Source organism: Aotus nancymaae, unplaced genomic scaffold, assembly GCF_030222135.1.
Source record: "Aotus nancymaae isolate 86718 unplaced genomic scaffold, 86718_ANA_hifiasm-v0.15.2.pri h1tg000011l, whole genome shotgun sequence".
Classification (NCBI taxonomy): Eukaryota; Metazoa; Chordata; class Mammalia; order Primates; family Aotidae; genus Aotus; species Aotus nancymaae.
In genome coordinates this window covers 32,246,314-32,272,700 of record NW_026988422.1, presented here as the reverse complement: position 1 = coordinate 32,272,700, position 26,387 = coordinate 32,246,314, and the positions used below count along the sequence as shown (strand labels likewise).

General features: G+C 39.9%; 1 protein-coding gene across 10 annotated transcripts in view; it reads right to left on the bottom strand.

Annotated features, from left to right (window-relative positions):
* Nucleotides 1-13,757: 13,757 nt before the first annotated feature.
* The window catches only part of HNRNPC (heterogeneous nuclear ribonucleoprotein C), a 56,806-nt gene continuing 44,176 nt past the window's right edge, over nt 13,758-26,387 (bottom strand). For 8 of the 10 annotated variants that reach the window (XM_064374782.1, XM_064374783.1, XM_064374781.1 and 5 more), the window contains 4 exons: nt 26,194-26,351; nt 25,184-25,297; nt 24,782-24,942; nt 13,758-24,682 (listed from right to left, as the gene is read on the bottom strand). In XM_064374782.1, the coding sequence (XP_064230852.1) occupies nt 24,599-24,682; nt 24,782-24,942; nt 25,184-25,297; nt 26,194-26,351 (517 nt within the window). In that variant the 3' untranslated portion in view covers nt 13,758-24,598. The remainder of the gene's footprint in view (nt 24,683-24,781; nt 24,943-25,183; nt 25,298-26,193; nt 26,352-26,387) is intronic. The other 2 variants (XM_064374786.1, XM_064374791.1) reach the window with 1 other exon arrangement.

Genomic DNA, 26,387 nt, shown 5'->3' with positions numbered 1-26,387 from the left:
AGTCAATTGAAAACCACAAGGATAAGCTTAAAAGATAACTTACTCATATGGCTGCTGTTCGTGCTGTCAGCAGGAGGCCTCAGTTTCTCTCTACAGGGCTATCTGAGTCTTCTCATGACATGACAACTGCCTCCCCACATAGAAATTAACAATGTACTTTATGACCTTGGAAATCTCTTATTTTCGCAATATCCTATTGATTCTCAGGTCAACCCTATTCAGGGATGGTGAGGGTCAAGGGGTGCTCACTACCATGGTCAGATATGGAGGATAATAGGAGAAATTCATTTAGTATCTCGAAAACTAGCAAAGGAAAAAGAAAAAGGAAAGGATTAAACATATATCCTGCATGTCTTTTGTAAACTGTGTCTAAAATATAAGGGAAAAGGTTGAAAGTAAAAATATGAAATATATGTGTGTGTGTGTGTGTGTGTGTGTGTGTGTGTGGCATACATTAACCAAAAGAATGCTAGTATAGCTATGCTTATATCAATCATAGTAGACATAAAGAGGAAGACCATTACTAGAGACAAAGAAGGGCATTTTATAATGACCAAGGGGCCAATCAAACATAAGGAAATAGTTATCATAAAACCATATACATTTAATAACATAACCTCAAACACATATAAAGCAAAACCTGACCAAACATAAGGGAGAAATAGAAAAAAATTACAGTCATAGTTGAGGTGTTTAACACATCTCTCTTGGAAGATCATAGGACAATCTGACAACAATATTGGTAAGGATATAGAGATATGAACAGCACAATTAATAAATGACATAATTGACATACATAGAACACTGCATTTAACTACCACTGAATATACATGCTTTTCAAGATGTATGGATATTTACCAAAATAGAGCATATACCTATCTGTCATGACAAGTCTCCAAAAACGTCAAAGGATTGAAATAATACAGACCATGTTTTCTTCACGAATACTGTGGAATTGAGCTGTAAATCACGATAACTATAAAATCCCCAATTGCAAAGAAATTAAGTAATAAACTTTTATATAGCTTGGGTCCAGATTAAATCGCAATTATTCCCTGTTAAATAAATCAATCACAATGGCATTAAGATGCTACAAAGATTATAAACATAAGAGAATATCATCAACATTATATCAATAAGTTTAGAATTTAATTAAAATATTTAAAAATTCTTCGGCTAGGCATGGTGGCTCATGCCTGTAATTCCAGCACTTTGGGATGCCAAGGCGGGTAGATCTACTGAGGTCAGAAGTTCAAGACCAGCCTGGCTAATGTAGTGAAACCCCGTCTCTACTAAAAAATGCAAAAATTAGCCAGATGTGGTGGTATGCACCTGTAGTCCCAGCTACTCTGGAGGCTGAGGCAGGAGAATTGCTTGAACCTGGAAGGCAGAGGTTGCAGTGAGCCAAGATTGTCCATTGCACTCCAGCCTGGGCAAGAAGAGTGAACCTCCGTTAAAAAAAATAAAAATAAAAAGAAATTCTTGAAAAACATGACTTACCAAAACAGACAAATAAACTGATAATTTGAATAATACTATACCTAATAAAGATTTAAATCTTTTATCTAAAAGTTCCTTACAGGCAAGACAAAGTGGTTCACACCTGTAATCCCAGCATTTTGGGAGGCTAAGGCAGAAGAATTTCTTGAGCCCAGAGGTTGAGACCCAGCCTGGGCAATGTGGTAAGACCTCATCTCTACAGAAAACTCAGAAAATGAGCCAGGCATGTTGGTGTGCACTTGTAGCTTTAGCTACTTTGGAGGCTGAGGCGGGAGGATCACTTAAGCCCAGAAAGTAGAGGCTGCAGTGAGCCAAGATTGCACCACTGCATTCCAGCCTGCACGACAAAGTGAGATCTGTCTCAAAAAAAAAAAAAACTTACAAAGAAAACTCTAGGCCCTGGTAGGTTTATCAGTAAAATTTCCAGGGGAGGTCTGTGTGCAGTGACTCATGCCTGTAATCCTAGCACTTTAGGAGGCCAAGGAGGGTGGATCACCCGAGATCAGGAGTTCGAGACCAGACTGGTCAATGTGGCAAAACCCCTTCTCTACTAAAAATACAAAATTTAGCCTGGCATGGTGGAGAGCACCTTTAATCTTAGCTATTCAGGAGGCTGTGGCAGGAGAATCACTTGAACCAGAGGGAGGAGGTTGAAGTGAGCTGAGATTGTACCACTTCACTCCAGCCTTGGTGAAAGAGTGAAAATCCATCTCAAAAAAAAAAAAAAAAAAATCCAGGGAACAAGTTCTTAGGACCTCTTGAGGTCTGTGTTATGGCAGAAAACTTAAAATAAAATTTAAAAAAAGAAAAAAGGAGCACCCAGATACATAAAGCAAGTTCTTAACAACCTACAAAGAGACTTAGACTCCCACACAATAGTAGTGGGAGACTTTAACACTCCACTGTCAATATTAGACAGATCAATGAGACAGAACATTAACAAGGATATCCAGGACTTGAACTCAGATCTGGACCAAGTGGATCTAATAGACATCTACAGAACTCTCCACCCCAAATCCACAGAATATACATTCTTCTCAGCACCACATCGCACTTACTCTAGAATTGACCACATAATTGGAAGTAAATCACTCCTCAGCAAATGCAAAAGAACAGAAATCATAACAGTCTCTCAGACCACAGTGCAATCAAATTAGAACTCAGGATTAAGAAACTCGCTCAAAACTGCACAACTACATGGAAACTGAACAACCTGCTCCTGAATGACTACTGGATACATAATGAAATGAAGGCAGAAATAAAGATGATCTTCGAAACCAATGAGAACAAAGACACAACATACAAGAATCTCTGGGACACATTTAAAGCAGTGTCTAGAGGGAAATTCATAGCACTAAATGCCCACATGAGAAGCAAGGAAAGATCTAAAATTGACATCTAGTTAAAAGAACTAGAGGAGCAAGATCAAACAAATCCAAAGGCTAGCAGAAGACAAGAAATAACTAAGATCAGAGCAGAACTGAAGGAAATAGAGACACAAAAAAACCTTTCAAAAAAATCAATGAATCCAGGAGCTGGTTTTTTAAAAAGATCAACAAAATAGATAGACTGCTAGCCAGACTAATAAAAAAGAAAAGAGAGAAGAATCGAATAGATGCAGGAAAAATGATAAAGGTTTTATCACCACCAATTCCACAGAAACACAAACTACCATCAGAGATTACTACAAACAACTCTGCACAAAAACCAGTAAATCTAGAAGATATGGATAAATTCCTGGACACTTACACCCTCCGAAGACTAAACCAGGAAGAAGTTGAATCCCCAAATAGACCAATAACAAGTTCTGAAGTTGAAGCAACAATGAATAGCTTACCAACGAAGAAAAGTCCAGATCCAGATGGGTTCACAGTCAAATTCTACCAGACGTACAAAGAGGAGCTGGTACCATTCCTTCTGAAATTATTCCAAACAATACAAAAAGAGGGAACCCTCTGTAATTCATTTCATGAGACCAACATCATCCTGATATCAAAACCTGGCAGAGACACAACTAAAAATGAAAATTTCAGGCCAGTATCCATGATGAACATTGATGCAAAAATCTTCAATAAAATAGTGGCAAATCGAATGCAATAGCACATCAAAAAGCTTATCCATCATGGTCAAGTAGGCTTCATCCCAGGGATGCAAGGCTGGTTCAACATATGCAAATATATAAATGTAATCCATGGCATAAACAGAACCAAAGACAAAAACCACATGATTATCTCAATAGACGCAGAGAAGGCCTTTGACAAAATTCAATAGCCCCTTATGCTAAAAACACTCAATAAACTAGGTATCTATGGAATATCTCAAAATAACAAAAGCTATTTATGACAAACCCACAGCCAATATCATACTAAATGGGCAAAAACTGGAAGCATTCCCTTTGAAAACTGGCACTAGACAAGGATGCCCTCTTTCACCATTCCTATTCAACATAGTACTGGAAGTTCTAGCCAGAGCAATCAGGCAAGAAAAAGAAATAAAAGGTATTCACTTAGGAAAAGAGGAAGTCAAATTGTCTCTATTTGCAGACGACATGATTGTATATTTAGAAGACTCCATTGTCTCAGCCCAAAATCTCCTTAAGATGATAAGCAACTTCAGCAAAGTCTCAGGATACAGAATCAACGTGCAAAAATCAAGCATTCCTATACACCAATAACAGACAAACTGAGAGCCAAATCATGAGCGAACTCCCATTCACAATTGCTATGAAGAGAATAAATTACCTAGGAATATAACTAACAAGGGATGTGAAGGACCTCTTCAAGGAGAACTACAAGCCACTGCTCAAGGAAATAAGAGAGGACACAAACAGATGGAAAAACATTCCATGCTCATGATTAGGAGAAATCAATATCATGAAAATGGCCATACTGCCCAAAGTAACTTATAGATTCAATCTCCATCAAGTTACCATTGACCTTCTTCACAGAACTGGAAAAAACCACCTCAAAGTTCATATGGAACCAAAAAAGAACCCACATAGCCAAGACAATCCTAAGCAAAAAGAACAAAGCTGGAGGCATCACACTACCTGACTTCAAACTATACTACAAGCCTACAGTAATCAAAATAGCATGGTACTGGTACCAAAGCAGAGATATATAGACTAATGGAACAGAACAGAGGCCTCGGAAGTAACGCCACACATCTACAACCATCTGATCTTTGACAAATCTGACAAAAACAAGCAATGGGGAAAGGATTCCCTGTTTATTAAATGGTGTTGAGAAAACTGGCTAGTCATGTGCAGAAAGCGGAAACTGGACCCCTTCCTGACACCTTATACAAAAATTAACTCCAGATAAATTCACCATAAAAACCCTAGAAGAAAACCTAGGCAATACCATTCAGGACACAGGCATAGGTAAGGACCTCATGACTGTAACACCAAAAGCAATGGCAACAAAAGCCAAAATAGAGAAATGGGATCTAATTAAACTTAAGAGCTTCTGCACGAAAAAAGAAACAATTATTAGAGTGAACCGGCAACCAACAGAATGAGTAAAAAGTTTTTGCAATCTACCCATCTGACAAAGGGCTAATATCCAGAATCTACAAAAAACTAAAACAAATCTACAAGAAAAAAACAACCCCATCAGAAAGTGGGCAAAGGATGTGAACAGACAATTTTCAAAAGAAGACATTTATGCAGCCAACAGACATGAAAAAATGCTCATCATCACTGGTCATTAGAGAAATGCAAATCAAAACCACATTGAGATACCATCTCATGCCAGTTTGAATGGCGATCATTAAAAAATCTGGAAACAACAGATGCTGGAGAGGATGTGGAGAAATAGGAACACTTTTACACTGTTGGTGGGAGTGTAAATTAGTTCAACCATTGTGGAAGACAGTGTGGCGATTCCTCAAGGATCTAAAACTAGAAATACCATTTGACCCAAAACTACAAATCCCATTACTGGGTATATACGTACCCAAAGGATTATAAATCGTTCTATTATAAAGATACATATGTTCATTGCAGCACTGTTTATAATAGCAAAGACTTGGAACCAACCCAAATGCCCATCAATGAGACTGGATAAAGAAAATGTGGCACATATACACCATGGAATACTATGCATAAAAAAGGATGTGTTCATGTCCTTTGCAGGGACATGGATGAATCTGGAAACCATTATTCTCAGCAAACTGACACAAGAACAGAAAACCAAACACCACATGTTCTCACTCATAAGTGGGTGTTGAACAATGAGAACACATGGACATAGGGAGGGGAACATCACACACTGGGGTCTGTTGGGGGGTGGGGGACTAGGGGAGGGATAGCAGGGGGTGGGGAGATTGGGGAGGGATAACATTAGGAAAAATACCTAATGTAGGTGATGGGGGATGGATGCAGCAAACCACCATGGCATGTGTATACCTATGTAACAATCCTGCAAGATCTGCACATGTACTTCAGAACTTAAAGTATAATAAAATTTAGAAAAAACAAAAATTAAAAAAGTAAAAACTCCCAAACATTTAAACAGTAAATAATATTTATATTACACAAAATCTTCCAGGGATTAGAGAAAGAGAAAATACTGCCTAATTCATACTAAGAGGCCAGCATAACCTTGATACTAAAACCTGGAAAACAACATTAAAAGGAAAGAAACTGTAGGTCAATTGCTCTCATAAACACAGAAACAAAAATTCTAAATAAAATATTAGCAAAACAAATCCAGCAGTATATAAAAGGGTAAATGTTATATGATGTTGAGTTTATTCGAAAAATATAACGTTGATTTAACATTTAAATTAAAGGATAAAAATGCAGTTGTCACAATTGATGGAGAATAAGCATTTGATAAAATGCTATACCCATTCAGGATTTAAAAAAATATATATTTGCTATGAATTTGTTCAGCAGCAATAGAAACAAAATAAAAACTTTTTTAGAAACCTTTTTAAGTAATGATGAAAGAATATTTCCTTAATTAATCTGACAAAAGATTACTATAAAAAACCATAGCAAACAAAATATTTATTGCCAAACATTAAAAGCTTTCCCCCTGAGATGTGGAATGAAATGGGTTTGTCCTCTGTCACTGTTTTGATTCCACATTACACTGGGCAGTTTATATATAAGAATGTGCAGTGAGGCAGTAAGAAGTAAGTATGTAAGTATTGGAAAAGAAGAAACAAAGTTTTCATTATTCACAGACAACATGGAAAACTCAGAATGAATCTACAGAATTTACAAATTTAGGAAGGACCTGAATACAAAATCAACACATAAATTAATTGTTAAAAAATAAATAATTGGAGGGGCCGGGCGCGGTGGCTCACGCCTGTAATCCCAGCACTTTGGGAGGCCGAGGCGGGTGGATCACAAGGTCAAGAGATCAAGACCATCCTGGTCAACAAGGTGAAACCCTGTCTCTACTAAAAATACAAAAAATTAGCTGGGCATGGTGGCGCGTGCCTGTAATCCCAGCTACTCAGGAGGCTGAGGCAGGAGAATTGCCTGATCCCAGAAGGCGGAGGTTGCGGTGAGCCGAGATTGCGCCATTGCACTCCAGCCTGGGTAACAAGAGTGAAACCTCATCTCAAAATAAATAAATAATTGGAAAATAAAGTATCTTATAGCATTTCCAGTCTGATCAACATGGTGAAACCCTGTCTCTACTAAAAATACAAAAATTAGTCAGGCATGGTGGTGAGTCCCTGTAATCTCAGCTACTTGGGAGGCTGAGGCAGGAGCATTGCTTGAACCCAGGAGGCAGAGGTTGCAGTGAGCCAAGATTGTGCCACTGCACTCCAACCTGAGCAATAGAGACCCTGTTTCCAAAAAAAAAAAAAAAAATTATAGCATTTGCATCAGTCTCCAAAATAAATTAATTCTAATGAAAGATGAGCAAGATCTCTATGCTAAAAGCAACTAAACAATATTAAAACAAAAACCTAAACAAATGGAGGGTTATAACATTTTCATATATTGGAAGACTCAGAATTGTAAAGATTTATTCCATTTTGCTTAAACAATCCCACTTAAAATCCCAGCAGTTTGTTTTTTAAAATTGCCAGCTGATTATCATATGGCAGATAAAACTGTCCCCCAACCCCAATCCTTTCTCCAGCCAGAGAACTGGAAAATGGGTCGCCTAGTAGGAGAGGAAATCTTTTGACAACGTTTACACTACTACAGCCAAACTTCATGGCAAAAACTGCAGTCACTAGAGCTGAATGAGGAGCCTATCCTTCTACCTTACCTGGCAATGATGAAATACCGTTCTCCCCTCCTGCAGTGTCCACGGAAGCTGAGCTGGCTGTTTAGGTTTCCATTCCTGCCTGGCAGCAACAACGTGCCCCTCCCTATACCTGTGGTAGCAGTGGATGCTGAATCGGATGTCTAAATTTCTACCCCTACCCAGCAAAAATGAGGCACATTTCGTCATGTCAGCAGAGGCTCAGGGAGGAGCATGGACTTCCACCTCCACCCAGTGGTAACAAGATGGTGTCCACACCCCGCGTGGTGGCTTATTCCTGTAATCCCAGCACTTTGGGAGGCTGAGGTGCATGGAGCACCTGAGGTCAGGAGTTCAAGAGCAGTCTGGCCAACATTGTGAAACCCCATCTCTACTAAAACTACAAACCTTAGCCGGATGTGGTGGTGGGCATATGCAATCCCACCTACTCGGGAGGCTGAGGCAGGAGAATTGCTTGAACCCAGGAGGCGAAGGTTGCAGTAAGCCAAGATCATACCACTGCACTCCAGACTCTGTCTCCAAAAACAAAAGCCAAACAAAAAAAAGAAGAAGATGGTGTCCCCTTCCTTCCTCTACCAGCAAGGTGTCAGTGGAGGCTTGCTAATATATAAAATTTGAGTAAGATCCAAAAAAATCATAATACCAGTATGTCCAAGATACAATTTAAAAAAAATTACTTGTCATGCCAAGAACGAAGAAAAACCTCAATTTGAATGAGGTAATGATGGCAGCGGCTGCTCCAGATAGCCTGCCACTGCCGCCACACCCACTGCAGCAGGGAGGCCCCCGGGGCTGCATGCTGAGTGGAGCTGGAGGGAACAAGTGGGAGCCCCGCCCCTTCTGAGTTGGGGTGGGAGCACCCTAGGTGCCACTGCAGCTGCTTAAACTGTAGGTACAGACCTGGGCCCCCCCACTCCATGGAGCAGACAGGAGCCCCACTCTCTTGGACAGAGCTTCAGCTGCACAAGTTGTGGCTGCAGATCCGAGCCTCCCTGTGCTATTTGGGGGCTGGGAGCAGGCAGGAGTCCTGTCCTCCAGGGCACAGCTGCAGCCACTAAAACCAGTCCTGCCCCCCTACCTCCACCCCTACATGCAGCTGCAGCCACCAAAATCTGGCTGGAGACTTAGACATCCTTGCACTCTTGGGGGCCTGGGAAGGCCCTTCTGCCCTCACAGACTTGGAAGTGCCTACTTCCACTGCCTGGCTTCTCCTTGCCTTCCCCCCTTCCCATCTCAGCTCAGAGTTTAGGAGGGTAAAATGAATGACAGCAGGAGCCAGATAGATTCCTGGGTGGAAGGTGATGGGTCCCTGGTGAGACCCCACCTTCAGGCCAAGGAGTGCTGGGGGCTGGGCTGCCAGTCCCATGGAGTGGGAAACTGTGGTGCCTTTTCCTGGTCACCCATGGCTGCCCATGGACCAATTGTGCACACCTCCTCCCTTCTGAGGCCCATAAAAGCCCTGGGTTTAGCCAGAGCTGAGCAGAGAGAGGACTACCCACTCCAAGGCCTCCGCTCTATTGAAAGCTGGGAAGATGACTGGAAGACCTGCCTACAGAGAGAAGCAGCCCACTTTAGGGCCCCCTCTCAACTAGGAGCTGAACACTCTTGGGACACCCTGGCTACAGAAAGCAGCTACCCACTGCGAGTCTCCTCTGAGCTGTTCCATTGCTCAAAAAAGCTCCTCTTCATCTTGCTTACCCTCCACTTGTCTGCATACCTCATTCTTCCTGATCACAGGACTAGAACTCAGGACCCACTGAATGGCAGAGCTAAAAGGGCTATAACACAAACAGGACTGAAGCATGTCCCTTGCTTGCCACATTGCAGGTGAAGAGGAGAGAAGAGCTGCAACTCCTCAGGGAGCCCAGACCTGGGAGCTTCCCAAGCCAGGACTGTGACTCCCTCTTTTGGGTCCTGCAGGGCCTGGCATCTCCAAGCTTCCAGGCATCACTGCATTTCCTGTTGCCAGTCAGGGAAGCTGTTTGCAGTGCATCTGGTCCAGCCACAGCCTCGCAGAGAGCCAGGGCCCTTGCCAGCACCTGGAGCTGCCCACCCCACTGCAGCGGCTAGCGTGTCTGACTCCACAGTGGCTGGACCCCATGCTTGCTCACACACCCCTCGGCACTCCATGCCTGACTCACCCTTGGCAGGTGTGGGATCCACACTGGTAGTGTGAGCTGAGCGCAGCCTGCAAGTCCAAGTGGGCAGAATGAGCCCAGCAGGCCTGAGCAAAACTCAGGCAAAGGCACCACTGGCCAGAGGTTTCAGGCCAGAAAAGTGACACCCCAAGGATCTCGTAAGAGCAACAGATGCCAACACCAAGATGACACAAATGTTGTAATCATCTGACAAAGATTTTAATGTAGACATAATAAAAATGTTTCATACTTATTCATACTTATAATGGGCAATTATAAGTATGCATAAAACAAATGAAAGAATAGAAAATCTAAGCAAAGAAATAGAAGACATGAGGACCAAATGGAAATTTTAAAATCTGAAAACACAATAACTGAAATTGAAAACTAATTGGATGGCTAAAAAATAGAATGGAGAGCTGCAGCCGAGCACGGTGGCTCATGACTGTAATATCAGTACTTTGGGAGGCTGAGGCGGGCAGATCACCTGAAGTCAGTAGTTTAAGACCAGCCTGGCAACATGGTGAAACCTCGTCTCTATTAAAAATACATAAAATTAACTGGGCATGGTGGCAGGCGCCTATAATCCCAGCTACTCAGGAGGCTGAGGCAAGAGAATCACTTGAACCCAGGAGGCAGAGGTTGCAGTGAGCTGAGATTGCGCCATTGCACTTCAGTAAAAATAGTAGGAAAAAAACAGTAGAACCAGTAAAAGAGTTCAGTAAAGTTACAGGATACAAGATCAACATATAAAAATGAAGCGTATTTCTTTTTTTTTTTCCCTCGAGACCATGTCTTGCTCTGTTGCCCAGGCTAAAGTGCAGTGTTATGATCTCAGCTCACTACAACTTCTGCCTCCCAAACTCAAACGATCCTTCCACCTCAGCCTCCCAAGTACCACCACACCTGGCTAACTTTAGTATTCTTTGTAGAGACAGAGTTTTGCCACCAGGCTGGCCTCTTTGAATTATATTGCTATAGACCACCAATAAACGTGAAGACAGTAAAATTAAAACACAATATCATGTGCAATCATTTAAAAAAATACTTAGGTGTAAATCTCACAAAACCTGTACAGGATCTGTATGCTCAAAACTACAAAGCAATGATAAAAAGAAAAAAAATAAAGCAAAAAAATAAATAAAAAATAAAAATAAACACACACACACACACACACACAAATCAAAGATCAAAATAAATGGAGAGACATATCATGTTCATGGATTGGAAAACTAAGCATGGCAAAGATGTCAGTTCTCCCCAAATTAATATATAGATCTAACATATTTCCTATTATAATGAAACCATCATTGCAAAATTATAACTGAGAGAATGAAAGAGATCTGACTTAACCTCCATCTTCCTTCTAACCTCTAAGCTGTTCTTGTTCATTCCTGAGAGTAGGCCAAACTAACTTTGGGAGGAACTTAATGTATAGTCTATAGTTTGAAACAAAGATAGTAACAGCTGTTTCCCAAAACAAACCCCCTTCTTGCCTGGGGACTAGACTGCCTTTGTAGGACCAACAAATTAGCCAAAAGATTCAAAATTATGGTTTAGGAGTCATGCAGCTGGTAGCTACAAGATTCTGACCCTTCCCAAATTGATCCAGTGGATAACAACACTATTATAAAACCTAAGATAAGTATTTGAAATATTTTGCAAACCCTGCACTCAATGGATCAGCTGACACCACCCAGATCAATAAACTGACTCATTTGGTTTTATGGCCCCTACCCAGGAACTGATTCAGCACAAAAGGATGGATAGCTTTGACTCCCTATTATTTCATCTCTTACCAATCAGAACTCCCTGTCTGAACTCAGACTCATTTTCTCCCTACCCAACAAATTATCCTTAAAAACTTTGATTCCAAAATTCTCAGGGAGACTGACGAGTAATAAAACTCGTCTCCCTCACAGCTGGCTCTGTGTTAATTACTCTTTATTGCAATTCCTCTGTCTTAATAAATTGGCTCCACATAGCAGGCAAGATGAAATTATAAAACCCGTGGGGCTGTTAGTTTACAACCTAATCAAGATTTTTAGAAATAGCCAAGCTTATTCTAAAATTCATATGGAAAGGTAATAGTTAAAACAATTTTGCGGGGGAAAAAAAATAGTGGGAGGAGTCACCCTGCCCAATTTTAAGACTTTCTACATAGCTACAGTAATAAAAAATGTAGTATGGGGAGATGGATAAATACATTGACTAATGGAACAAAACAGGGAACTTACATACAGAAGCAATTGAATATCCACTGGAAAACACACACACACACACACACAGAAACCTCCTCGATCTGAACCTCATACCTTGTACAAAAATAACTTGATAGATCATACATTTAGATGTAAAACTATATAACATTTTAGAAAAAAAAAAACAAATCATCGGGATCTAGGTCTTGGTGAAGAGTTCTTAGAAACAGCACTAACAGCATGGTCCATAAGAGAAAGAAAAATGATAAACTGGACTTTATAAAAATTAAAAACTGGGCCGGGCCCAGTGGCTCAGGCCTGTAATCCTAGCACTTTGGGAGGCCCAGGTAGGTGGATCACCTGAGGTCAGGAGTTCAAGACCAGCTTGGCCATTGTGGTGAAACCCCATCTTAAAAAAAAAAAAAATTTTTAAAAACTTTTGCTCAGCAAAAGGCTCTGATAAGATGAAAAGTTATAGACTGGGAGAAAATATCTGCAAATCAGCTGGCAAAGGACTTTAATCGAGAATATATAAAGAATTCTCAAAGCACAATGGTTAAAAACAATCCAATTATAAAATGGGCAAGAGGCATGCAGATACATTTTACCAAAGATAACATATGGATGGCAAATAAGCACATGAAAATAGGTTAAACATCATCGGCCATTAGGGAAATGCAAACAAACAAGAAAACAGCATCAATGCATCTCTGTTAGAACAGTGAAAATAAAAACAAGTGCCAATGCTATATCCTGGCAAAAATGCAAAGGAACTGCATCTCTCATTGTTGGTGGGAATGTAAAATGAGATAGCAACTCTGGGAAATAGTTGGGCAGTTTCTTATATCCCAGAGAAATGAAGACTTAAATGTACAAAAACTTACACACAAATGTTCACAGCAGCTTTATTTTTAATAGCCCAAAACTAGAAACAACCCAAATGTCTTATAATAGATGAGTGAGGAGTTTGACAAACTGGTAAATCCACAGCAACTTTTTAGAAACTGAAAAATATTGGTACATATAATAAAACTTGGATGGAATTAAAGAGCCTCATACTGTGGAGGGCAAACCCATTCGCAAAAAGTTACATATGCTATGTTTGTATATATACTATGCCATTCATATAACTTCTTGAAATGACAAAATTACAGTGAAGATCAGTGGTTTTCAGGGGTTAGGGAAGGTGGTGAAAGAATGGGTGATAAGGTGTGACAGTAAGTGGGTAATACAAGGGCTACTTTGTGGCAATGGAACACTTTTGTATATTATGGTGGTTAAAGTGCACAACCACACACACATACAAACTCGTGAAATCTGAGTAACATCTAGAGTTAACAGTAATGTGCCAGTCAATGTTGGTTTACTAGTTTTGACAAAGGTACCACGGTAACATTAAGATATTAACCTAAGGGGAAACTGGATAAGGGTATATAAGGAACTCTCTGTACTGTCTTTGTAACTCTTCTGTAAATCTAACATTATTCCAACATAAAAATACTTTATAAAAGCAAAGAAAAATTTTTAATGTGACACTATCACACAGTCACCAGAATGGCTGAAATTAGAGTGAAAACAGCAGGTAGGTGAGATGAGGCAATACTCTATTTTCTAGTAATTTCCTTTTTAAGCTTTATACCCAGCAGAAATGCATACATATGTTCAACAAGACAACTGTAGAATGTTCATAGCAGCTTTATTCATAATAGCCAAAACTGGAAACAGCCCAAATGCATATTAACAGAATGAATATATTTATACAATGCAATACTGTATAGAACAGTATGAACAAGCTACAACATGCAACAATATAGATGAATTGTATAGACATATTGCTGAGTCAAAGAAGCCAGACACAAGAATACGTAATATATTATCCATTTATTTGAAACTGAAAAACAGGCAAAACTAATCTATGCTGCTGGGTTAATAGACCACCCTTGGGATAGTGGTATAGAAACTGGAAGAGAACATGCATGGAGCTTCTGGAATACTGGTGATGTTTCAACTCTTAATTTCATACTGGTTTTTGCATGTGTTCACTGTATGAAAAGTCAAACCTGTACACAATTTGTGTGATTTTCTGTATGTAAATTATACTTCAATAAAAAATTTACCAAAAAGCAAACAAACACCAAGTGAGATACCACTACACACTCATTAAAAAGCCGAAAATTAAAAAAGAAATCAATACTAAGTGTCAGCAAAGATGTGGAGCAATTGAAATGTTCATTTACAGATAGAATATAAATGAGTATAACCACTTTAGAAAAATGGTTGACAATCTCTATTAAAGGTGAATATACACATATTCTATGAACCAGCAATTTCACCCCATTATATACCCATCACAAATGTACACATACGAGTTCTCAAAAGACATGTACAAGAATGTTCACAGCAGTATTATCCCAAACTGAAAATAACCCAAATGTCCTTCAGTGCTGCTGGGGCTTATTATAGTGAGTTAAAGCTCAGAATTGCAGTGAAGTTAACCTCCTTGGTGGCATCCCTCAATCGACTGGAAACAGGAGCCAGTGGATAAATATTTCAGCCTCCTGTTCAGTCAGGCAATTCTGGGAAGCATTATATATACAACCTCCATAACACCCTTGTATTGATTTTTCTTCTGTCTCACTCTCCCATCTTTCCCACTCCTGCATCCTGGAGCCATACCCCAAATAAACTACTGCACTCAAATTTTTTTCTCTGAAGATGTGCTCTCAGGAAAACCTGAACTTCAATAATACATTATACCATTTATATATGGCTTCAAAATAAGTAAAACCTATCTATGGTGATACAAGTCAGAAGAGTGGTTAGGATAACCAGTGGTGGTAATGATGGAAGAGAGGTTTCTGAAGTGCTGGTTATGTTCCCCATCCTAATCAGAGTGACGTTTAAACAGGCATGTTTACTTTGTAAATCTTCATCAAGCTGCATGCTTAACATGTGCCTATTTTGTAGTATATAAATGTTTTAATTTTAAAAAATTAAGGAATGCAGGTGTTAGGTGGTACAAGATATTCCCACTAAGAAAAGAGTGGGCTTTGTAAGGGAAACTGAACTTAAAGGTACTGAAAGACAAATGAGTGGCCAGGTGCAGTGGCTCACGCCTGTAATCCCAGCACTTTGGGAGGTCAAGGCAGGTGGATCACAAGGTCAGGAGTTCGAGACCAGCCTGGCCAACATGATGAAATCCCATCTCTACTAAAAATACAAAAAAGTAGCCAGGTGTGGTGGCAGGTGCCTGTAATCCCAGCTACTCAGGAGGCTGAGGCAGGAGAATTGCCTGGACCCAGGAGGCGGAGGTTGCAGTGAGCTGAGACTGCGCCACTGCACTCCAGCCAGGGCAACAGAGTGAGACTCCATTTCAGGAAAAAAAAAAAAAAAAAAAAAAAAAAAAAAAACAAACAAAAAAACTGCAATGGACACACCCAACTATTTTGGATAATGCCCCTCTCTCGGCATGAGATTACTGATTATGAATTACTGAGGGATTTGTTGGAGACTGACATTAGAAGAGGAATGTGAACTATCATAGTGAAAGTTGCAAAGTTGTAGCAGCGAAACTTACCGATGAGAATGCACCCATTTGAGACAGGCACATTACAATACCCCTCTAGGTGTTTGGTGCATAGTTATTTCCTCAGCCTTGCTTTGCATTTCTGCTGTTTGCAAGACTGCCTCACAGAGGGCCAATCCTCCCCTTTTTCTTCTCCCCTTTTTATGTATTCATTCAACATGTATTTGTTTAGACACTGCTAAGCACTAGCAATATAGTAATCATAAGTAATAGATGTAGTCCCTGCTGAGTTTCATTCTAATTTTAAAAAGCACACATTAATCAAATATTCATACAAATCAATGAGTACCGTAGTGCTACAAAGAGATACCTGGTTTTGACAGCCTATTGGCCTGGTTAAGAAAGGCAGGGTGGGCTTCCTGGAGGAAGTGACATAAGTTGAAATCTGAAGGATGGAGAGAGGGTAACTAGGGAACCAAATAGGTGGGGAGCATGAGTAGTAAGAGGAACACTTCGGAACCAAATAGGTGGCGAGCATGAGTAGTAAGAGGAACAAAGTCCAATGTGGTTGAACAGAGAAAGTAAGGGAACATATGGCAGAGGCTGTACAGATGGGCAAAGCGTCAGGCTATCTCTGGTCTTGTGGACTCTATTAAAAAGTTTTGTCATTCACCTAAGGGCAAGTAATGCCAGAAATGGTTTTAAGTCAATAAGTGCCCTGATCGTATGTGTGTTTTGAAAAAACCAATATGGCTGTTGTAGGAACAAGTGATTGGAAAAAGGTAAAAGTGGATGAAGGGTAGGCAGGAGGATACTGCAGTAAGCTAGGAGCAAGGTGATGGAAGCTTGGATTGAGATGGTAGCTGTCAAGATGGAAAGAAGTAAAACTATTCAAAAGATATTTAGAAGGCACATGGGTACTAACAGTAGCTATAAAATAGGATGTTTTGTCTTTAATTCTAAACATTAACAATAACGCATTTACATCAGATACAGGAGTATGCATTTTCTTAACGCTGGCTATTAGTCTTGGGCAGCAAATTTCTTCTTAGGGAAAAAGTTATGTGACCAGATTGTACCTTAATTGTGGCTGGTATATTCAGAAGCTGCTAAGTAAAAATGTGCTCAAGAAGAAAATTGAGAATTGCCTTCAAGTTGCAGAAGTGGGGACAAGGCTATGGAACCACCAGTGAAGTATTAATACTCAAAAGGCATTTAGAGAAAGAGAAAATAGACAAGTGTGCAAATAGAAGGGCAGGCAAGAGGCTGCCATCTGTGTGGGAAAAGTTAAAATAGGACTATTCAGATAAACCAAAGCTAGGACAACACTTCCCAAGAACTACAGAGCTCTCTGGAAAATGAGCTATCAAGACGTTTGGATGAAGACTGCAGACTTCTAAGAAGTGAGAAACTATTGAGGAAAGATGTCCTTACACATTCAGGTGAGTGCTTAAAACAAAGCAGCATAAACTTCACCAAGTACTGCCATATGCCTGATCCCCATGCTGAGGGAGTGGGTGAGGGAACTGTAGGGCCATTATGTTGCAGAGAGGACTGTATTCCCAGGTGAGAGGGCATAAAAGAGCACACACTAAGAGGCTTAGATTTCCCCTGGGGAACTAGATTCTACCAAGGGCTACTCCTGCTGCTCAAGGCAAAGAGCTGAGTCACCCCTAAAAGGAAAAGTACTGAGGGTCAGTCCAGGATGGGAGATATGGCAATGGCAGAGCAGATCACAGCATTTCCAGCATTCATGAAAACAACTATTCGACTGTCTTCACACTGCTATCAACAACTTCCCAAGACTGGGTTATTTATAAAGGAAAGAAGTTTGACAATTCTGCATGGCTGGGGAGGCCTCAGGACACTTAAAATCATGGCAGAAAGGGAAGCAGGTACATCTTACGTGGCAGAAGGTGAGACAGAGTTTGTATAGGAGGCAAGGGGGAAGAGCCCCTCATAAAACCATCAGATCTCATGAGAACTCACTCACAAAAACAGCATGGGGGAAACTGCCCCCATGAACCAATCACCTCCCATCGTGTCCCTCCCTCAACACAGAGTTGGGGATTATGAGCTTCACAATTAAAGATGAGATTTGGGTGGGGAAACAGCCAAACTGTATTAACAATATATGGAGAGTGGATGTAAACTTCTGGGGAAAAGGTAAGTCTGCGGGGATGAGGAAACTAAAGTAACGACAGAAATATTGTAGACCTGGGCAAAGTTAGGCTGGCAGCTGGCTCTAGCTTGTTATTTAGCAGACTACTCTGTGGTTTGAGGTAATTTCCCCCAGGAGGGCCAATGGGGTCTTTTAAGTATTTATGCCTCTTTAAAAAGCTAGTATCCATAAAACAGGGACAGACAGTAAGTGCAGTAGACACCAAGACATAAACATAATGGTCCATGGAAAGATTAAGCCTGGATGGAAACTAGTCAAATTGTTAACCAAGGACCATGCTAGAAATGGAGTCTCAGTCATTGAACTTGACAGGTGGATTCTTGGATCAAGAATTTTGGGGAGGAAGGCTATGTCTCAAATTCACCGCAACTTCATTATTGTGGTTTGTGAGAGGCTGCAAGTGACTGAATCCTTGTCAATGGACTTGTTTCACATTAATGTCCCTGTGGGAGTCTCTTTTTACAGCTCTTGCAATGTCACTGCCATGGCAGGCATAGACTCAGCTAGGTGCCACGGCTCACACCTGTAATACCAGCACTTTGGGAGACTAAGGTGGGCAGATCACTTGAGGCCAGGAGTTCTAGACCTGCCTGGCAAATTCGGCAAAACCACATCTCTACTAAAAACACAAAAAACTTAGCCAGGTGTGGTGGCACATGCTACTCAGGAGGCTAAGGCAAGAGAATCACTTGAACCTGGTAGGCGGAGGTTGCGGTGAGCCGAGATCACACCACTGCACTGCAGCCTGGGTGTCAGAGCAAGACTCTGTCTCAGAACAAAAGAAAAAGTACTCAAGAGTACTGACAGAGTGGTTTTTTCCAAGATATATGGAAAAGCGTCTTCTGGGCCAGAAGAAATGGTTTAAAAATACATGTGGGTGGGAGAAGCTGTATTTTCTCTGTATTTCTGCTTCACTTCTAAAACCCAACAAAGTTGCCTGAAATGGCAGACTTTTCAGCTGTTAGCCAGGCACTTCTCTATACGCTCTTCCAACTATTCAATCGATAAATGACTCTAGGAGAATGAAATGGTATGGTGCTATTTTTCCCCTTCTGTTAAAGAGAGAAGCTGCTAGGACCTCAGTCTGTTAACCTCTAGTTGGGAAATAGTTTATTCAATTTCTAGGACAAAAAACACCATTTCCTCGTTGAAGGTCCAAAACCCCACGGAGTAAAGTCATGCCTACATCAAATTTTGGGCTCTACTATTTGAATAACCATAGGGCTGTGAACAAGGTAATCTCTCTGAAGCTCCTTGAAACACAGAAATTACTTCCATATGTACGTAATAGAACTGTTGAGTCTATGTCAATTAAATGCTTGCCTAGCAGGCTGCATACATACAAAGCCTGTAAAACATACTCTATTCCCTGAGCATGAAGCAACTGACAAGATGGGTTCCCATCTAACAATATAGTTTATCCTGTAAGAGGCACTGCTATATGAAGGTGTGAGCAACATTGATTAAGCCTGCAAAATCTTGCCATTGTAGATGCCCTCACTAAGGAAATCTTCAATATTAAAGCCTTGGGCCTAGAGTCCAGGAAAGAAAACATCAACTCAAGACACACAAAATCTTGGAGTCACATTTGTTCATGTACATTTGAGTTAGTAACCACTAGCAGTATTTGTCTGGAAACTTCTCAATATTCTATAGCACTGAACTATCCAATACAGTAGTCTCATGTCATGTCTGGAAGTAAAAATTTAAGTCCAACTCTTCAGTCACACTAGCCACATCTCAAGGCTCAATAACATGTCACTAGTCGCTATCATATTGCTCAATACATCAGAAAACATTTCCATCATCATGACATTTTACTGACAGTACTATAGCTTTAACAGCTTACTTTAACAGGCTTTGTTAAAGAACAAGGGAATTTTTTCCCCTTCCTCTGTACCCACCAGATGACTCCCTAGGTGTCTTCTTTACTCTGGGGCCTGGACTTGTACACCTTGACCCTTTCAGTTGCCTTCAGTTCTTTGATGAAAACATACTAGCAGTCACACTTTCTCTTACTGCCCTTAATTCTCACATATACATGGTCATCTTTTTACTAAATTTATTAGCCAGCCACCTAGCCACCCTTTCTTGAAAGCCCTATGTCCTTTCCTAATCCTCACCCTTCTTTATCAAACAGGGTTGCTTCTCCCTCTTTGGTGCAGTGGTTCACAATTTGGGCCAAAAATTGTAATTATGGCAACTCGAAAAATGTATTAATGTCTGTAGTATCTTTCCAATCTGGTTGTGTGAAAAAGTTAAAAATTAAAAAAGTATCAATGCGTCCCAATCCTAGAGATTTAATAGGTCTGGAGTGCACCATCTTGAAATCCAGATTTAAAAGCCCATCCCCCACTCCCAGGAAACTTTAACAAAGTTGAAACTTACTAAATCCAAAAATTTGGTAATAAACTATAATCATAAGCCACAATTTTTCTAGATTTGTTAAAGGACTGTATGAGTTATTTTTCCAAATGCAAACTTGTCAGTGCTTCAGGGACATGTTTCTCAAAACTTTCATTTGTGTGTGCCACTTGGAAAAAATCCAACATGCTTTCCTCTTCCAACTCCCTGCTAGTCCCTTTGTCAATTGGATTCACCCCATTACACTATTCTCCCCTTCGTCTATGTTTTGTAGTTCTAACTCACAAAGGGTGTTTGCTCCAATACTCTAAAAAATCCCTGCTTTCCAAAATTGAGATTTCTTTAACTTGAAAGTTACTAATGCAAACACAAATTCTGCAGTTTTCTACTTTGTCTAACATTTGGAAAGCTTTTGTCTGGTCAGGTATGTCTATGCTCACCTTTTACTCTGCAGTTTACATTTTTACTTTATGCCAAGTTCCCTCCAAACACTAAAATTCTCCAAAAGAGTGCTCCTTATTAGTGTGAAAGGTTCCTAAAAGATACTCAGACCATAGTACAGATATTATATGTAACTCATTTACCAATCATTTCTATGTCATGTTTACTACTGTCTACTGGTTTTCTGGTCAGGGTACTTTTTCTTGGATGCTTCTAAATTCCAATTAAATGCATTTTCTTGGTTAATGTGATCTGAACAAGGGCTCAGAAATGGAAACTCCATTTGACATCAGTGTAGCTGAATTCTCATAATAAATAAAGGTCAACTGTCAGTAGGAATGAATGTTTTCTGGTTCTCCCCAGTCAACGCTTTGTCAGGCCAGGCATATGTTCCTGAACTTTCAACTGATCTCATTAAACATACACAATTTCTTTATTCTGCAACCACTTCCACAAAGCACTTGTTTTATCAAGGTTACCTCGAAACACTAGTACTTGTATATAGTTTATATCAACTGTTCTACTTCTGTACTTTCTGTATTATACACCGGGCTTTGCTCCCCCTAACTCCCTTGAATAAAACATACTGCCAAGTTATAGTAGATTCATGTGTTGACACTTCACGGTTATCTTATGGCTTAGGTTGCGTCAACTGTATTATTACATTCTTCCCAATCCTACTTTGACACCAGTTCATTTCCTTCCAATTTACCACCTTTTTGTTCCAATTTATTTCCTTTTCGATTACGCCTAGTTCCCTCTGAAAAAGAGGCTTTAAGTCACACAACTAAGTAGTAATAACATCTGAAGTGAAATCTAAGAGGAGCCCTCTTTTCGAGAATCCCAAATTTAGCCCCGATTCCCACCTTACAGCTTTCTGTTAGCTCATCCCACTGAGAAGCAGCAAATTAGTAACTACCCAATGCAGAGTGCTCCAAACTTTCCCAATCATACATTATGCAGCATCAGAAAGAAATGTTACTAAGTATTTTTGGTTCATCCACTTCCTCTCCTGCTTTCTAACCCTGAACAAAAATTGCATTCTTATATGACAGGACAGTTTAGATTCTATAGCATGAGAAACATGTGTTCTGAATTTTAAATTGTTTTAAATTTTACTTCTACTAAATAGTGTAGGGCCCTTTAATCAGACTGTCAATCTGAAATCCCTCAATTATACTATTACATTAAATCAGAACTCTCTCAATTACTACCTGACTCTAAAATCATCGTATCTATCCCCCTTTACCTATACTGTCATACCTACTATTCTGACTCTCTATTTCTATTGAGCCAACTCCTTTTCTTACTTTGCAGGGCCCAGGATTAAGTAATGTCACTGACTTACTTATCATAATCTGATAAATGGCCTTTAAAAACACTAGCCCCTTTCCCAAAAAGCCTGTATTCCTCTGCATTGGATCAGAATCTAAAAAGCATCTTACCAGATGGTATATCAACCCTGCTCTCTATTTTGCTAGTTTTGTCTAGGGACCTAAATGTCAAATTGTTGTATACCTGGGATTATAGAAAACCTAGAGTACTGTTGTCTTAAACACACAGTAGCCTTAAACCAAGACTGTGAAATGACTTTCCTATCAAGACAAACTAGAAATGTTGGTATTCCAACAATAACCCTACCAATATGTGTGTGTAGATGTGTGATTGTGGTCTCCAGCTATGTGCAAAAGTAATTGTGGCTAATTAAAAGTAATGGCAAAAGCTACAATTACCTTTGTATCAACCAAATATTTAAAAGCGCTTTCCACAGCTTCTTTCAATACCTGCTTTACTACAAAATTAAATGTAGTTGGCCCTCCATGTTCATGGGTTCTGCACATGCAGATTCAACCAACTATAGATCGAAAATACTAAGAAAAACTAAAAGTTAACAAAAATACAAATAAAAAAAACACAGCTACAACTATTTACATAGCATTTACATTTTATCAGTTAGTTATATTTATCATGTAGAGAGATGATTTAAAGTATACAGGAGAATTTATGTGTAGGTTACATATAAATACTATGCCATTATGCCATTTTATGTAAGGGACTAGAGCATCTGCAGATTGTGGTATTCACAGCTAACAGACTGCTTCTGTGTGGGTCCTACAGTGAAGAGAAAAGCAGACACTTGATTCTGGACTAATTTATCTAGTATTTTCCAAAAAGTTGCAGCTAACAACATAATATTAAACAGGTTTTATTAGCATCTTACACATCTGACACTCTCTCCTAAACAACCAGTTTATTTTCTAGTCATGGATTACTTACTAAAAGAAGTTTGCATAACATGAGCTGATATCAGATCAGAAAACAAGTGAGTAGTAGTATTTCTGACCAAATTAACATACAAAAGGAATTGCCTTTATATCATGTATCTGGGCTCCAAGGGTAGTCCAGCCTCTTCCTTATATTCTGCTTTTGTCACCTGTCATATAAAATAATCTATAAAATCCTTATAAAGAAGACATGAGTTTTGCCTATAGGATGAAAAAAGGCTAGTGCTGCATGCTGTGCAACAATAGCAACTTTATAGGGGAATCCAAGGTTTGTGTGCACAAAAATTGTAAATGCCATTTTCTGCTATGCTGGAAAAGCTGAAAAATAAATATGAACTAGGCCTTTCAAGGATGAGGTATCAACACTGGTAGCTGTTTAATATATTTGTCTTAAGATTGGATGCTAAAAACGCAATCACTGCAATTAAAGTTGAAGGAAAACAGAAAGATTAGCTAATATGGGTAAAAGATCATTTAGCGTAAAATAAATGTGTAACATTCTCTATGTTCTCAGTCACCTGGGAAGGCAGACTATGGAATATCAGGAAATTGTTTTTTTTGTTGTTTTTTTTTTTCATTAACATGGAGGTTTCAGAATTCAGAAGGTAACTGGGGCTATAAATAATTAAAAGGACAAAATAGAAGAAAGCAGGGGTTCCATTATCCAGCTGTTGGAATTTTCCTGAAATCTTAATGTTTTTGAGCTTCTCCTATTTAAGGACAAAACAATTTAGCACACAACAAAAACTTCAAAAAGGGTACCAGCTGGACTACAAAGCTCTAATGAAAACCCAGAGAGGATATCCTTCCCAAACTTTCATTAGGATGTAAAAGCCATTGTGAAAACAATCTCCACTTGATGTCAAGTTAACTCCTCAATGCAACATGCATCTCAATGAAATATAATTTGAGTAGTGTTATGTTGGTATGCATAATGATTATGACTCCAAGAAAAATATTGTGCATTCTAGGGGTTTTGTGGAGGACGCTGTAAAACAAAGAGTTTTTAAAGTAAACAATAATAAAATACAAAAATAAAAACCAGGGTGATTTTTCTCCAAATTCCTGGTTTAATAAGGACTTGTTTATTTTGAAGAAAAAAGGTCCCAAACATCAGGCTGTTCACAAAAATAACCCACAGTATCAACTTTAGAAAACAAATCTTAAGACTATAACACTAATTATTTTTCTAGAGGATGCATTTGACATGCCAACTCTCATTCACAAAAATACATCATTACATTTGTGTTGAACTGCCCCACACAGCACACTAATGTTGGGGTGTAACACACATACTTCTAACTCAAAGCTGCTTTCAGGAGCTACTCAACTAAATGAGATTGCCTTTGCAGTTAGGGAAGCAACTACTGAACATATGTATGAATGAAAAGAACTGTACTCCCTTCATAACAAGAGATTATTTTGGAGACAGTTGATAAAAACCATACATCCTTTTTATTGTTAAGTCATAAAGAGGTATCAAAATTAAAAGCAAAAATTACAGGGTAAGACTTAACAAACCTACTAGGAGCGTCAAAGGAAGTGAAAATGGGACTAGGCGCAGGGAAATATGAATTAATGAACATGGGAAGGACAAGGATGGGGAGAACAGTGAGCATGTGCTGAAGATACTAGGGGAGAGGATCTGGTGAAAAATTTGATCTTAGACAAGCGCCTAGGTAAAGAAATAATGGGATAAGATTTCTAAACCCCACTATGTGCTTAAGAGTCATCCTCGCCATTGGCGCTGTCTCTGTCATCCTCTCCTTCCTCAGCCTCTTTTTCATCATCCTTGATCAACTCCAGCTGTGAGAAACAGACACAAATAGGATGGAGTTAGAGGCACTCCATTTGTCCCTGAGCCCCCCTCCACCACCTTTTTCTTTCCTTTCCCGTGGTTTTCACCTGGTCATCCCCCCGATCTTCATTATCATCATCATCCAGTAGGTCCCCCTCCTCAGCAGAGTCATCTGCACCCCCCTCAGACTCCATCTTCACATTAGTCTCATCTTTCTTCACGGAGCTGCTGCTCTGCTCCTCTTCTGACTTATCATTCTTCATCTCTACTGGGGATGAGAAGGACAAGTCTGTCTAGGGGCAGTTATGTCCACAGGATGTAGACAATCCCCACTAAGGATCACAGAACTGCAGCACAAATCTAAATCCTCCCACACAAATGCCTTTCCCAATTCACACTCCCCAAGTTTTACATTAAATTGCTTTATATTCCACTATTCAAACACATACTTTCAACCGCCTTATGTAACTAGCCCAACTGAATACCCAACAAGCAGAAAACCCATTTACCTGCTTGTTTGCTCTGTTCCTTTTCAATTTTTTCCAGGTTTTCCAGGAGAGAATCCACTTTTTGTTTTATCTGGGTCAGTTCCTTCTTAATGGCCTGAAGGTCATCTCCTTTCACTTTAATATAAACAAAATCCTGGATTAAAATCAAATGTACTAGAAGATATGAATTAGCAAATACATTCACACTAGACTACACCAGGAGCTCACAGCTGAAGTTCCCCAGGGAGAGAGAGAGCCACTAAAGATTTCCTGGTAATGAAGGGCCTTGATTTTAAGTTTCCCAAAAACCTTGATTCTATTATAAAGTACTTTCTGTAATGGTTCTTGTTTTGTTTTTAATGTCTTTTAGATCTGGGCTCTCACTACGTTGCTGAGGCCTGAGTGCAGTGACCATGCACAGATAATGATCAAAGTGCACAACAGTCTCAAACATTAGGCCTCATGCAATCCTCCCACCGCAGCCTAGATCCCGGCAGTCTTAGCCTCCGAAGCATCTGATACAGACATGTGCCACAGCATCAGACCTTCTGTAATGTTTTATTGCCTTCCATATTTGAGTTTGGCCACTGAATCACAATCCTGTCTCTTCCATCACTTTGGATTAATTTTTTCTGAGATGGAGTTTGGCTCTTGTCACTTGGGCTGGAGTGCAATGGCATGATCTTGGCTCACTGCAACCTCTGCCTCTCTGGTTCAAGTGATTCTCCTGCCTCAGTCTCCCAAGTAGCTGGCATTATATGCATGCACCACCACGCCCAGCTAATTTTTTGTATTTTCAGTAAAGACAGGGTTTCGCCACGTTGGGCCAGGCTGGTCTTGAACTCCTGACCTCAGGTGATCTGCCCTATTTGGCCTCCCAAAGTGCTGGTATTACTTGAGCCACCATACCCAGCGTCTTCCATCATTTTGAATACATAAAGCCATGTAGCACAAAAATACTAGAACCGCATTAGCTTCCCTATTTCAAAACACATGAGATACCAAAATCACAAAACTGAAATAATACATACACTTTCCAGACTTGGACGATCCCCGCTGTCCACTCTTAGAATTGAAGCCACTTTTGCCCCTTCGTGAGGTGTTTCCTGATACACGCTGACGTTTCGAGGGCACTACAGCCCGAGCAATAGGAGGAGGAGGAGGTACACGTGCTGGGTAACTGTACATCCTATTGGACAAAATGAAAATAAAATTCACTTAAACG